This window comes from Orycteropus afer, unplaced genomic scaffold (genome assembly GCF_000298275.1).
Source record: "Orycteropus afer afer isolate SDZICR_OR568_19922 unplaced genomic scaffold, OryAfe1.0 scaffold00152, whole genome shotgun sequence".
In the NCBI taxonomy this organism is placed as follows: domain Eukaryota; kingdom Metazoa; phylum Chordata; class Mammalia; order Tubulidentata; family Orycteropodidae; genus Orycteropus; species Orycteropus afer.
In genome coordinates, this window is record NW_006921739.1 from 4,468,632 (window position 1) to 4,482,874 (window position 14,243).

At 41.2% G+C, this 14,243-nt stretch overlaps 1 protein-coding gene across 1 annotated transcript; it reads left to right on the forward strand.

Annotated features, from left to right (window-relative positions):
• Positions 1-8,012: 8,012 nt before the first annotated feature.
• LOC103201494 (sialic acid synthase-like) lies at positions 8,013-8,694 on the forward strand (the record flags this gene model as incomplete). The annotated part of the gene is given in 2 exon segments (XM_042781697.1): positions 8,013-8,141; positions 8,143-8,694. Coding segments are annotated over 2 exon segments (681 nt in total), but the record flags the coding sequence as incomplete, so codon positions are not given.
• Between the last annotated feature and the right edge of the window lie 5,549 nt (positions 8,695-14,243).

The window sequence follows — 14,243 nt, forward strand, 5'->3', positions numbered from 1 at the left end:
TTGTGTCAAGCACACTTTAGTCTTCAAGCAAACATCTTTGCTCTTCAGCACTTGAAAGAGGTCCTTTGCAGCAGATTTGCCCAATGCAATACATCTTTTGATATCTTGATTGCTGCTTCCACTGGTGTTGTAGAACCAAGTAACATGAAGTCCTTGACAACTTCAATCTTTTCTCCATTTATCATGATGCTGCTTATTGGTCCTGTTGTGAGGATTTTTTTTTTCTTTATATTGAGGTATAATCCATACTGCAGACTGTAGTCTTCAGTCTTCATCCACCAGCCACTCCTCGGAAGGAAGGTTGGGCAATCCTACTTCCGGAGTGATACTGCCTTGGAAACCCAAGGAGGGGTCGCTATGAGTCGGGGCCGACTCGACGGCAAATAACAACAACAACAACAACAACAATACCATTATAAAAGGAAAAAAGTAACTTCACAGTACAGAAATCTGACAAATACCATCTTAATGAAAGTGATCATAATCAATAACATCAATTGTTGGATGGAAAACTAATTTGCTCTGTAAACTTTCACCTAAACTACAATAAAAAGTAAAATAATAGTAACAATAATAATACTATCAGACACAAACAAATAGATATTGTGTACCACTGGATAGGATGCAACAAACTCACAGTTTCTTATATTTCAGTCAAAATGTATAAATTGGGTTCAATCATGAGACATCATCAGACAAACCTCCATTGAGAGACATTCTACAAAATGCCATATAATTTTCATAAAATGTCAAGGTTGTGAACTTCAAGGAAAGACTGAGGGATGTTCCAGATTGAAACATACTAAAGAAACATGACAAAACATGTGATCCTGAATTGAGTCCTTTTCTATAAAGGAGCTACTGAGACAACTGGCAAAACTTGAAAGGGGTTTCTGGGAACACAATTGGCAAAACTTGAAAGAAGTTCCTAGGAGAGGGATATAGGGGACTTCTTTGTACTACTTTTGTAACTTTTCTCTGTGAAATGTTTTGGAAAAAAATCTAAGTAGTCGATTGTCATGGTAATGTGACTCCATGTGCAAGCCCTTAGTGTTGATGAAAAGATAGGGTAGTAGTGAAAGGGAGATGTGGTGGAGCGCATGAAACAGGTGGCTCAGGACAAGACAGCATAATTGTGGAGTGAGTGGGAAGAGGATTGATTTAGGGATAATGGTTTGAGAAATGCCCTCCTTTCGCCAGTGGGAGCCTTGTTCCTGAACGGAAATTAGGCACCAGCCATCTTTGGCTAAACTCCCTTTAGCTCTGAAATAAAGCCTGTGGACTTGCTAGATTGGTCTGTCTGCTAACACTGCCCCTAGGCAGCCCCTGAGGATGCCTCAGGAAAGTGCTGAGAAACAGTTGGAGCCTCTTTTAGGATCTTGGGGAATATCAATGTGATTATTATTTTAACTTAATTTCGCCAGCAGATGGCACCAGGCAATTCGGGGAAAGAACTCTGGAGACTGCCTGGGTGGGGAGGTCAGCGGCTGCTGCTGCTCCTGCTAAGAAGTCTCCCAGCCAGGAGGAAACAGAGGCCTGGCTAGGTCAGGGCGCTGGCAGTCTTTGAATCAAAGAGTTCCTGCCAGACGACAAAACCTCGGTCAGTTCAGCCTCACTCGCTGAGAATAATGGGAGAAGGAGGAAGACTGAGAGAAAAGTCCCCATTGTATTTTTAAAGAAAGAAGTTTTATTTCTTCCTAATAATGTAACTCAGAAAAAGGGAAGTCACCATTTAAAAGAGGTGGAATTAGATGCCCTGAGAGTCTCAAACTTTGAAAAAAAGAGAAAGAGTTCGATGAACATTTGGCCTAAAGTGGCATCAAGATGAAACCGAGTAAAGTAAAAACTATATCCCCCACCCTGGCACCTGGATGGGAATAGATAAGTAAACTAAATTACCCCAAACTATTTTCCCCACCCTGGCACCCAGATGGAAATAGATAAGTAAACTAGATGAGTATTGATTTCCTTAAAGAACTGAATGGAAAATATTCCTTCCTGCAGATGACAGACTTGCTGGCCCAGACATGCTATTAGGGCAAAAGGGAAAAAGTTAATTGTGGACCCTCTCCCCTCTTCCTAAGCCCCAATCAGCTGATAACAGGAAACTAGTGTGATTCATCTCTATCTTCTCACGTTCAAGCCCCAAATTTCTCAACATTTTGTGAATATGCACAACCCCTTCTCCTGAAACCTATAAAATCTGCGTTTGATGGCATCTCAGGGAGTTAGATCTGGGTACTAAACTACCCCTACTCCTTGCCCTGCTGCTTTGCAATAAATAATTTTCTCTCCTCTCAGTCTCGGTGTGTAAACTATTTTGGCTTGACTGTGCACCAGGCAGGGAACCGCATTTGGTCCGGTAACAAAGACTTTATGACAATAATCTTGTAGGGCCTTGGTTTCTTTATCTGTAAGACAGGACCAGGGAGGTTTTGAGAATTAGGTAAGTCTTTGTATGTAGAGTATTTAAAGCAGTGACTAGTTCGTGGTAAGCACTGAATAAAAATTAGCTGCAGTATTATTTACTGAACACTTACTGTGGGCCAGGCATTGAACTAAGTATTTCATATATGTATTGGATCATTTATTCCTTACAATACATATCTCAAAAGATATTGACTCAAAATACAACCTAACGCTGTAGATGTATCCTGTCTCATTAACATAATTGCCTCTAATCCTTCTGCATTAACATCATTAAAAAACAAAAAACTCACTGCCATCTGCATTTGACTGCTAACCAGCCTTCTGGTTAGCAGCCAAATGCCACCAGAGCCCCTATTAACATCATGTTGTTGTTGTTATGTGCCGAGTGGAACCCGACTCACAGCAACCCCTCCTTGGGTTTCCGAGGCAGCATCACTACGGAAGTATATTGCCCAACCTTCCTTTCCAGGAGTGGCTGGTGGGTTTGAACCACCAGCCTTCTGGTTAGCAGTCAAGTGCCTTAGGCACTATGCGCAGTCAAGTGCCTTAGGCACTATGCTACCAGAGCTCCCATCAACATCATAGAGGGGAGGTTTTATTACACATAGGATAATTACATCAGAACCACAAAATGGAGGGTAATTACATAATACTGAGAATCATGGCCCTGCGGAGTTAACACATATGGGGGGGCGCACAATTCAGTCCATAATACTTGGTACTAAGCATCCTCTGAGCTCTTCAGGTTCAACTTTTTCAGCATGTCAATGAGGCAGCTTTAGAATTAGCATTATGAATTTAAAATCAAAAGATTTGAGACTACGACTTTGCTCTGTTTCTTATGAGCTACATGACTTTAAGCAAGTCATTTGACCTTTCTGGGACTCCATTTCCTTATTTGTGAACTGTAGATAATAATATGTACTACAGAAGTGTGGAGATAATTTATGTGAAACTGCTTTGAACACTATAAAGGGAAATGTAAGAATTATGGCAACTCCCTGCTAAAAATCTTGCTATTGAATCTAGTCCAAAGCCTGCATACCAGGTCTTCTGTGCTCTGGTTTCAAACTCTCTCTCCAGTCTTATTTCTCCCTTTTCTTCTACATTTTTTTAAGGAGACATTATAGAAATCCCAAGCAAAACTGGCTCACAAAATAAATGGGATTTACTGATTAATGTAATAAGTTGGTTTGATTGGTAATGGAATACTGAAGGAATACTTCAGCTTTAAGAGTAGCTTGATCAGAACCCAACTTCTCTTTCTCCATCTTTTGGTTACCCTTCCCCCATCCTAGCTTTAGTCTTAATCAGCCTTTCCCCCCTCATGGTCACAAGCGATTGTAGCAGCTCCTATCTCTACATTCTCTTAGCTTTGAATCTGATGGAAAAAGAACTCCCAAAGTTAAATTCTAACTAGATCTCTGATACATTCAAACAAATGTCCTGTGTCTGATTCTCATTGATCTTAATTGGGGCACATATCCACCATTCAACCAATCACCTTCCTAGAAGTCTAGAATATACTGATTAACTGTGACCAATTAGGGCCCACATTTGGAGCTGAAAGTTGTCAACCTCACACCTCATGAGATGACAGAAGGAGTGATTATCCCCCAAGTTCAATTTGGGGCATTATTTCTGCTAGAAGAAATGATGAATGGCTGTTGAATGGCAAACCCAACCAATGCCTTCCACACCTATGCTCTAGTAGAACTGAACTGTTTGTGGTGTCTAAAGCACATTCTGTACTTCTGGCAGGCCTGTGGCGACACTCATCTCTTGATCTAGAACTCTTGTTCTCCCTGTTTCAATCACTCTTGGTCAATTCGCCTAGGCCTCATAATTCAAATACTATCTTGTTACTGCCCTTGGATATAATCCCTTTCTTCTCTGAGCATCAACATCTCTTCTAGTTAATGCTGCAGAATATCTCAGAGTCTGAATGTGGATCATTCTGGGGATGACTGAGTATGTTACATAGATTGCTCATTTATTTGTCTTACTTTCATGAGTCTGTGAATTCCTTGACACCTGTGTTGGGTCTGTATATCCAGGGCTGAGCTGAGTGCCTACAACATAATAGGCACTGCGTAAGTGTTTGGTAAAGGACGGTGTGAAGAAGTGCAAGCAATAATGACTGGGAAAAACATGTGCTTACACTTTTAGATGTTTTGAGAAAAATCTCCAGATGTCAGTTAATTTTGTTGTTTTTCTGCCCACTTCCGCTATAAAGAAGCACAGAAATCATTTCTGATAAAGAATTTTGAGTCATAAGCTCAAAGAACATTAGAGCTAAAGGAACTCTCCACCGTCAACTGTGCCTGGCATTTAGCAGATGTTCAAGTTGTATGGGAATGGATATGAAAACAGGATAGGTAAACCAAAGTTCGCTATACATAGAATCATAAATGCTAAACTCCTAGTACACTGTACAGTCAGGGTTTTGGGAAAAAGTAGATGATCCATTCAAAATGGGTAATTGAGAATTAGGGCTAGGAAAAGCAGTGAGCCATTACTATCTCTAGACTATAAATTGAAGCAGCTACTCAAACTCAGAAAGAGGTGAAGGAGAGGGGCCACCCAGCAGAAGCTGTAGTCTTTGAAAGAGGAACTCAGCCACTGAGCCAGAAAAATTAATAAGCCAATCTCTTTCTCCTCCCATCATCTCCTATTAACCCAACAGGAAGCCAAAGCACAAGAAGGCCTGTTGATGTAATCCAGGGCACAGAGAAGGGTGGTGTGGTGCAGTGAATTATTTGGTATGGCTTTTCTAGCCATAGTCTTTGTAACTCCCCCAGATTACTGGGTGGGACCATTCAGTAAGGTGTGTAGAAGTCTGATGTTGGGATTAGTTAGTTTTGTCACTCTGCCAGGCTTAAAATGAACCTTCCTAGAGGCAGAGAGGGGATCTCACTGCCATCAAGAGAGAAGAGCTGGAGGTGAAGTAAAGCAGCTCATTGGAACTGAGATCCCTGCATTGGACCTTTTGGCTGAGAGAAGCCCCAGCAGAGTGACAGTGACAGTGGAAGCAGGAGGCACAAGACAAAGGGGCAAGCTTACCAAGCCCACAGAGGCAGAGACCAGGCTGAGAGGCCAAGGGCCAGAGGGGCATGTCTGAAGGCACAGCAGAGGGGAGACTGACCTGATTGAAGAACTGTATCCTGAGCGCCTTCCTCAACCTGAGCTGTAGCCTGTTACTTCCCTAATAAACCCCATAATCGTGAGTATTGTCTGTGAGTTCTGTGTGGCCATTGCAACAAGTTATCAAACCCAGCAGAGAAGTAGTGAGGGCCATTGGAGGAGCAGTTGTGTCAGAATTGGTAAAAGCTTGGAGGATGGCAGCATGTCTGGCCTCAGAGGAATAAGCTTTGGGCTGCTGATGGTGATTCTGTCTTCCCCTTGTGAAGGTAGAGATCAGAAGATGCTACCTCCCTGTCCTTTTCATAGGTGGAGGAAGATAGAGAGGAGATTTTCAAGAGCAAGCAGATAATATTAACAGAGACCTTGGAGATTTTCTAGTCCCATGGTTAAAAAACAAAAACAAAAGAATCAGAAACCTTTATTCTTTATATATATGAGTTAAGAAGAAGCCAAATAGAAAGCAATGGAGATCATGGGATGGTATGAATGTTGGGGGAACACTTGTTTGGTGTCCCCTTGCTCCCTATGGCAGATCCTAGGCACTGCCAGAGAAGCCCCTGTGCTCTGTGAAACATAGTTTGCAAATCACTGGTAGTTTAATCTATTCATACAGATGAGGCAACTGAGAATCTAAAAACAGAGTAAGTAACTTGCTGAAAGTTATCCAGTGAGTTAGTGGCAGAGCTATTCACTAGAACTCAGGCCTCCCGATTCCCAGTTCACTGCTCAAGCATGATTTGGGCACTGAAGGTGTAGCAGGGAAGTCCCAGAAAGGTGAGGCTATATTAGGCTGGGGAGGCAGGCCAGCATAGTTAAAGTTTGGAGTCAGACAGGCGTAGGTTTGAATCCTGGCTCTGGGACTTTTAGGGCAGTTGGAGTCCCTCCCTGGTGGTACAGATGGTTAATGTACTCAGCTGCTAAACAAAATGTTGTGGATTTGAGTCCACACAGAGCCCCCTCAGAAGATAGGCCTCATGATGTACTTCTGAGAAGTCAGCCATTGAAAACACTATGGAGCACAGTGCTACTCTGACATGCATGGGGTCACCGTGAGTCAAAATCTGTTTGACAGCACTGGTTTCCCTCTTCAGTTGCCTCATGAGCAAAATGGAAATAAGTATGCCTAGCTTATAGAGCTGCTGGGAGGATAATAAAATAACATATATAAAGTGCTTAGAACAGTGTCTGGCACTGAACCTCATCAATAACTGGTCACTGTTATTTATTAATAGTAACTGCCTTAAGGGTCTCTGAAATCGCACACTGGCCTCTGTGACATGTCTTGAGAAATATCCAAGACCATAATGTGACCAACCATGAGGTGGAGGGAGAGATTTTATAACAGACATTTGTAGGTTTTGCATTCCTAGCGTCCATCTCCCATTATTCTGGTAACAGGACCCTGATTTAGAGAACCTCTCCATCATCCTCAATCCATGTGGCTTGGGTATGTCAACCACAACCCCAGCACCAGGCCTTCTGGTATGACCCAATCCTAAACCAATCAGTGTAAATCCATCCTTCTCACTGTAAGAAATGTATTCAAGGATAGGTACCTCCCTGGAGTCATCAATTTAGGGAAAATCCTAGGACTTTTGCAAGAGTTACTGGAAAAGAAGTCCTACTTTCGATTGAGACTCTTAACAGAAAGCAATGATATCAGAAAGGACTTTCTGGGAACTTGGAGCCAGAGAATGACTCCATTTCAGGAAAAAAATCATAGCCAAGAAATGGAGGGAATTTTGATGACATCATCCAAGCTCCTAGCCCAGGGGTTGGCAAATATTTTCTGGAAAGGCATAGGTAATGAATATTTTAGGTTTGTGGGTCCTAAGTTCTCTCTTGCAACTAACTACTCAATTCCACCATTATAAAGCTTAAAAGCAACCATAGTTAATACATGAAAGAATGGCTGTGACTATGTGACAATAAAATTTTATTTACAAAAACAAGCAATGGGATTTTAGTTTGCTGATTCCTACCCTAAAACCCTGCCCAAAGGCCAAACACACTTTGGGCTTTTTTTTTTTTTTTTTTTTAATGCATTTTATTGAAATATAATTTATGTACACTGAAATACACAAAACTAAAGTGACATGGGTCAATGCTTTTTTTTTTTTTTTGCAGTGTTCCCCCCCTCCCTCCCCCAACCCTGGCAACCAACAAAGAAAGTTTCCCTCCATATATAAACCTTTCCTTGACCCTCCACAACAATGAACTAATACTATATTTGTCCTTCTGTGAATGACTTATTTCACTCAGCATAAAGTCCTCCAAGTTCATCCATATCATGTGGTGTTTTGCAGATTCTGCATTATTCTTTAGTGTTGCATAGCATTCCATTGTGTGTGTACCATAGTTTGGTCATCCACTCTTCCCCTGATGGGCATGTAGGTTGTTTCCATCTTTTTGCTATTGTAAATAGTGCTGTGATGAACATGAGTGTGCATATATCTGTTCCTAACAATTTTCCTTATCTGGAAAAGACAGCCAAAAAACATCATCCAATGGTGATCTCCAGTGGGATGCAGTCAATGGACACCAGGAAGCAAATGTACCAGATTGTGGAAACCCCTCAACCCCCACTTCTGCTTCCTGAAGTGCACCAGCACGTACCCACTTGAGGTCAAGGATGTCAAGCTGCGGGTCATCTCGGAATATCAGAAGCTCTTTCCCGACATTCCCATATGCTATTCTTGGCACAAAACAGGCATAGCCATATCTGTGACTGCAGTTGCTCTGGGGTCCAAGATTCTAGAATGTCACATAACTTTGGACAAGACCTGGAAGGGCAGTGACCACTCAGCCTCGCTGGAGCCCAGAGAGCTGGCGGAGCTGGTGCAGTCCATGTGCCTTGTAGAAAGGGCCCTGGGCTCCCCAACTAAGCAGCTGCTGTCCTGTGAAATGGCCTGCCACCAGAAGCTGGGTAAGTCTGTGGTGGCCAAAGTGAAAATTCCAGAGGGCACTGTTCTAACACTGGACATGCTCACTATGAAGATGGCTGAGCTGAGGCTATCCCCCGAAGATATCTTTAATCTGGTGGGCAAAAAGGCCCTAGTCACTGTCGAAGAAGACAACACCAACACAGAAGAATTGGTAGAACACCATGACAAAAAAAAAATATCAAATATTAAAATAAAGTGCCATTCTCTGGAAAATAAATAAATAAACAGATAAAGTGAGTAATAACATCAGGGACTCACACAGTCACACTTAGAACAATCTAACTCACATTTTAGAGCAATCAACCATAGGAGACCAAAAGGTGAGCATTTGCCCAAAAAGAAAGGTCAGAGGCAGGAAGGGGCAGGAAAGGACTAGTGGAACCAGGCAACCCATGAAGAAAGTCGGAAGAGTGATGTTATCGTGGAGGGACTACAACTAACGTCATGAAACAAAATGTGTATAAATGGTTGAATGGAAAACTAATTTGCTCTGTAAACTTTCACTCAAACCACAATAAAATATTTATAAAAATAAAAATGGGAGTGTGGGTGTTGTGTGGAAGGAAAGAAAGGGCTCTTTAAAAAAGACAGAACCAAATGTTCCTGTCAAGGGGATTTATTTTCCTTAGGAAATGACTTTGCTATATGGAAGATCTCATATTCCTTGGATCAGTGCTGCCTGTTCTATTCTTTCTGACTAATTTCTTGCAGTTACTCAGATTTTCTTCCAGTTAAGGTGACTTACTTGAAAACTGAACACTGCAGTGCTGATCCTCAAAATATAAGAGGAAATCCTGCTGGCAAGTTGCAGATGTTTTATGTAAGTGTCTAGTTAAGGGGTCTGCATTTACTTGGCAACCAAATAAGCTAGAAGTGGCAAGACTTAATCAACAGTGTCTTTACCTGAAGATTGAAGTGTGGGATATAATCTGATGCTAAATTGTACATAACAAATTTGAAAGGCTATTCCTAAGAATTAAGTCCCTGGATGGTGCAGCAAATGGTTAACATGCTAAGCTGCTAACTGAAAGGTTGGAGTTTTGACTCCACCCAGAGGCACCTTGGAAAAAATATTAGTGACCTACTCCTAAAAAGTCAGCCATTGACAACCATATGGAGCACGCCTCTACTCTGACACACCTGGGCCATGATGAGTCAGAATCCACTCAAAGGCAACAGATTGACTATTACAAGAGGTAGATTAACATGGCTAAAGAATTTTGGCAGGACCTCAGGGAAGGATGAAGTGTGAGTATACTTCAGGTGAAGAGACTTAGGCCCAACACTGTGAATGAACTAATCCATTCAGCTAAACAAATATTTTTGAAACACCTTCTTTGTGTCAAACACTGGGCTCAGTCCCATGAATACAATGGTAATAAATAAGAGGAAAAGGATCCCTGCCCTTGTAGCACCTACCATCTAGTGAGGGAGGCAGGGATTATCAGTTTGAGTAGACAGAATTTATCTGTATAAATTGTTGAGGCAAATTTGGAGAGAAAGGGCAGGCCAGATGAGAAACAGGAGCATGGAAATAATGTGACTGCCTCAAGGGAGGACTTGGTGAAAACACACGGCATTTTAATCTATATTATGAATAGGGCTTTAAGGTAGGGAAATGGGACATGGAGGTCAAGGTGAATGTGGGTGGGTGGTAGAAAAGCCTGAACTCCAGCCTTGTGCTTCCTCACTTGTTTTTTTCTGATACTGCAAAATCCTAGGTCCTTTTTTATGTCTAGCTAATGGCAGGGCCTGTTTACATTTTTGTTGTTGGGTGCCACTGAGTTGATTTTTAACTCATATCAACACCTTGTGACAGAGCAGAACAGCCTCACAGGGGTTTCTTGGCTGTCATCTTTAGGGAGAAGATCGTCAGGTCTTTTTTCCCACCAGAGCCACTGATGGGTCCGAACAGCTTATTTTTCCATTAACAGCAAAGCCCTTAATCATTGTGCCACCAGGTCTCCTTGTTTTACAATGGTTAGTACCCAGAAAAATGAAGGCCAGTGGTTCTGGAGCTGAATTTAACTGGCCCTCCTGAGCTGGTGAGAAGATATCATGCAGAAAGACTGGTGTCTTTTCCATCTGGGTCCCAAAAGTAATTCCACTAGTGTCTTCATAGCAGCTTCAACAAACACAAAAACTATTGTTTGCAGTTGATCATGGCTTCAAGGACATTCTCAAAAAACAAAACAATCTCTCCTATTGTTTTTAAAATGTCTACTCTGAGTGTGGAATGGAAAGCACCTTTAGGCGTAGGGTTTTCATTTGGATTCTTCCTTGAAACAAATTTTCTCATATTAAGTAAACCTCAGTGAGAAAAGATGTTAAGCAAATGCATACTTATGTAGCTAAATTGAGAACAGTCATTAAATCCAGTACAGGCAAAGCATAAAAAACTAAGATTTCTGGATGAAAAAGGTGAGTTCTGTCCTTCTAGTGAGTTATGATGATGTTCCCTTTTGAGTCCTGCACAAATGTCAGATGTAACAATAAACTCTGGGTGGCTAGCACAGATGGCAGGTAACCTCAAGATGTATGGAGTTAACATTCCTAAATTAGAGAAAAAGAAAAGGGTCCTTTGGAAAGCTTTTAAAATTTAAATGATATCACTATCATTTAGTAATATGCATCATGCAAACATTATGTTGAAAAACAAATTAAAGTGAGTCTCTAGAGAACTCTGTTTTACAGATTAAAACTAAATCAGGTTGCAACCCAGTGAAAAAAATGAGCAAAGGATTTGAACAGGTATTTCATCAAAGAAAGAAATACAAATGACCAACAAGAACATGAAAAGATGCTCAGCATGATTAGCCATTGTTGTTGTTGTTAGGTGCCATCAAGTGGGCTCTGACTCTTAGTGACCCTATGCACAACAGAATGAAACACTGTGTTCCTGCACTATCCATACAATCCTTGCTATGCTTGAACCCACCCTTGTAGCCACTGTGTCAATCCATCTCATTGACAGTCTTCCCGTTTTTGCTGACCTGCTACTCTTTCAAGCATGATATTCTTCTCCAGAAAATGATCCCTTTTGAAAACATGACCAAAGTAGGTAAGACGAAGTCGGACCATTCTCGCTTCCAAGGAGCATTCCACTTGTACTTCACCCGAGAAAAAAATGGGTTTGTTCTTCTGGTAGTCCATGGTTTTTTCAGTATACTTCACCAACACCATAATTCAAAGGCATCAACTCTTCTTTGGTCTTCCTTATTCATTGTCTATCTTTCACACGCATATGTTGTTGTTATGTAATTGAAAATACCATGGCTTGGGTTAGGTGCACCTTAGCCTTCAAAGTGACTTTTGCTTCTTAACACTTTAAAGAGGTTTTTTGCGACAGACTTGCCCAGTGCAATACGACATCTGCTTTTTGACTGCTACTTCCACGAGTGTGGATCCAAGTAAAATAAAATCCCTGACAACTTCAATCTTTTCTCTATTTATCATGATGTTGCTTATTGGTTCAGTTGTGAGGATTTTCATTTTCTTTATGTTGAGGTGTAATCCATAATGAAGACTGTATCCTTTGATTTTCTTCAGGAAGTGCTTCAAGTCATCTTCACTTTCAGCAAGGAAGGTTGTGTCATCTGCACATTGCAAGTTGCTAATGAGTCTTCCTCCAATCCTGATGCTGTGCTCTTCTTCATGTAATCCAGCTTCTCAGATTATTTGTTCAGCATACAGAATGAATAAGTATGGTGAAAGGATACAACCCTGACACACACCTTTCCTGATTTTAGACAATGCAATATTCCCTTGCCTGTTCAAATGATAGCCTCTTAGTTTATATACAGGTTTCCCATAAACACAATTAAGTGTTCTGGAATTCCCATTCTTTGCAGTGTTATCCATAATTTATTATGATCTGCATGGTCAAATGCCTTTGCATAGTCAATAAACACAGGTAAACATATTTGTGGTATTCTTTGCTTTCAGCCAACATCCAGATGACATCAACAATGATATCCCTCATTCCATGCACTCTTCTGAATCCAGCTTTAATTTCTGGAAGTTCCTTGTCAACATACTCCTGCAAATGTTTTTGAATTATCTTCAGCAAAATGTTACTTACTTGTGATATTAATGACATTGTTCTATAATTTCCATATTCTCTTGGATCAACTTTCTTTGGAATGGATGCAAATATCAATCTCTTCTAGTCAGTTGGCCAGGTAGCTGTCTTCCAAATTGTTGTTGTTGTTGTTGTTATGTGCCGTCGAGTCGGCCCCGACTCATAGCGACCCCTCCTTGGGTTTCCAAGGCAGTATCACTACGGAAGTAGGATTGCCCAACCTTCCTTCCGAGGAGTGGCTGGTGGGTTTGAACCGCCAGCCGTCTGGTTAGCAGGCAAGTGTCTTAGCCACTATGCTACCAGAGCTCCCGTCTTCCAAATTAGGGAGATGCAAGTAAAAACTACAGTGAAATACAAACCATTTCATCTCTTAGATTTAAAAAACAAACAAACAAAAAAAACGGACTTCTGGTAAGATGGCAGAATAGGCAGACAAACTACACAGACTTTCTTCTTGCTAACTTTTAAGATCCCAGTCACTGCTCACCAAAGTAGGAGGTGGAACAATGTTTTGTATAATATGTTATGCCAATTGAGCTTGATGTCCCTTGCAACTATGGTCCCAAGCCCACAGGTTCAACTACTCGGTCCCTCTGGGTAGCTGGTTGTGACCAAGCAGTGACCACAACCTTGCCCCTTGCCAGCTCTACTATACACCTGGGAATTCTGATCATTCACTTAAACTTATAGGACCATTGTCTGCTAACCCTATATATGTTCTTGGATACCCTCCCCATTTCATAGACATACCTAATCGTTCAGCCTGTCCACCCATCTATCCATCCATATAGCCATGTTTGCCTTCACTGGAGAAATGAAATCTTGATACATGCTACAACATGGATGAAACATGAAAACATTGTACTGAGTATAGTAAGTCAATCACAAAAGAACAAATATTGTGTGATGTCACTCATATGAAATATCTAGAATACGAAATTGCGTAGAGGCCAAAATTTATTAGTGGTTACCAGGGGAAGGGGGGTGGGTGGCGAAGTGCAGTTAGTGTTTAGAAAACATTAAGTTTCTGTTTATGGTGATAGAAAATTTGGCAATGGATGCTGGTGATTGTTGCACAGCATGATTAATGTAATTGATTCCATTAAATTGTACACATGAAAAATTAGCAAATATTGTGATCTATCTACATATATATTTTATGAAAATAAAAAGAGAAAAAGTAAATCAGTTTGGGTAATTTACCAAAGCCCCAGAATTTAGTCAGGAATAATTATTGTTTACTCGGCAGGGAGTTGAGTAGTACACAAAACACACTGTAAATAAGTCCTATCTTAAGAGTCCTGAAGGAGCTCTGGTGGCATAGTGCCTAAGGCACTTGACTGCTAACCAGAAGGCTGGTGGTTCAAACCCATCAGCCATTTCTGGGAAGGAAGATTGGGCAATCTACTTCCATAGTGATACTGCCTCGGAAACCCAAGGAGGGGTCACTATGAGTTGGGTCTGACCCGATGGCAAATAACAACAAGAAGAAGAGTCCTGAACAGGAAGATCTATGTTCTGAGAACATCTCTGTCACTAACTAGCTATAAAGCCTAGTTCATGAAATATTTTTGGCCAGGACAGTGTTCTGAAAACTTTGGACTGTGTGTGCCTTTACACAGGGTATATGTATTTTCTATTTG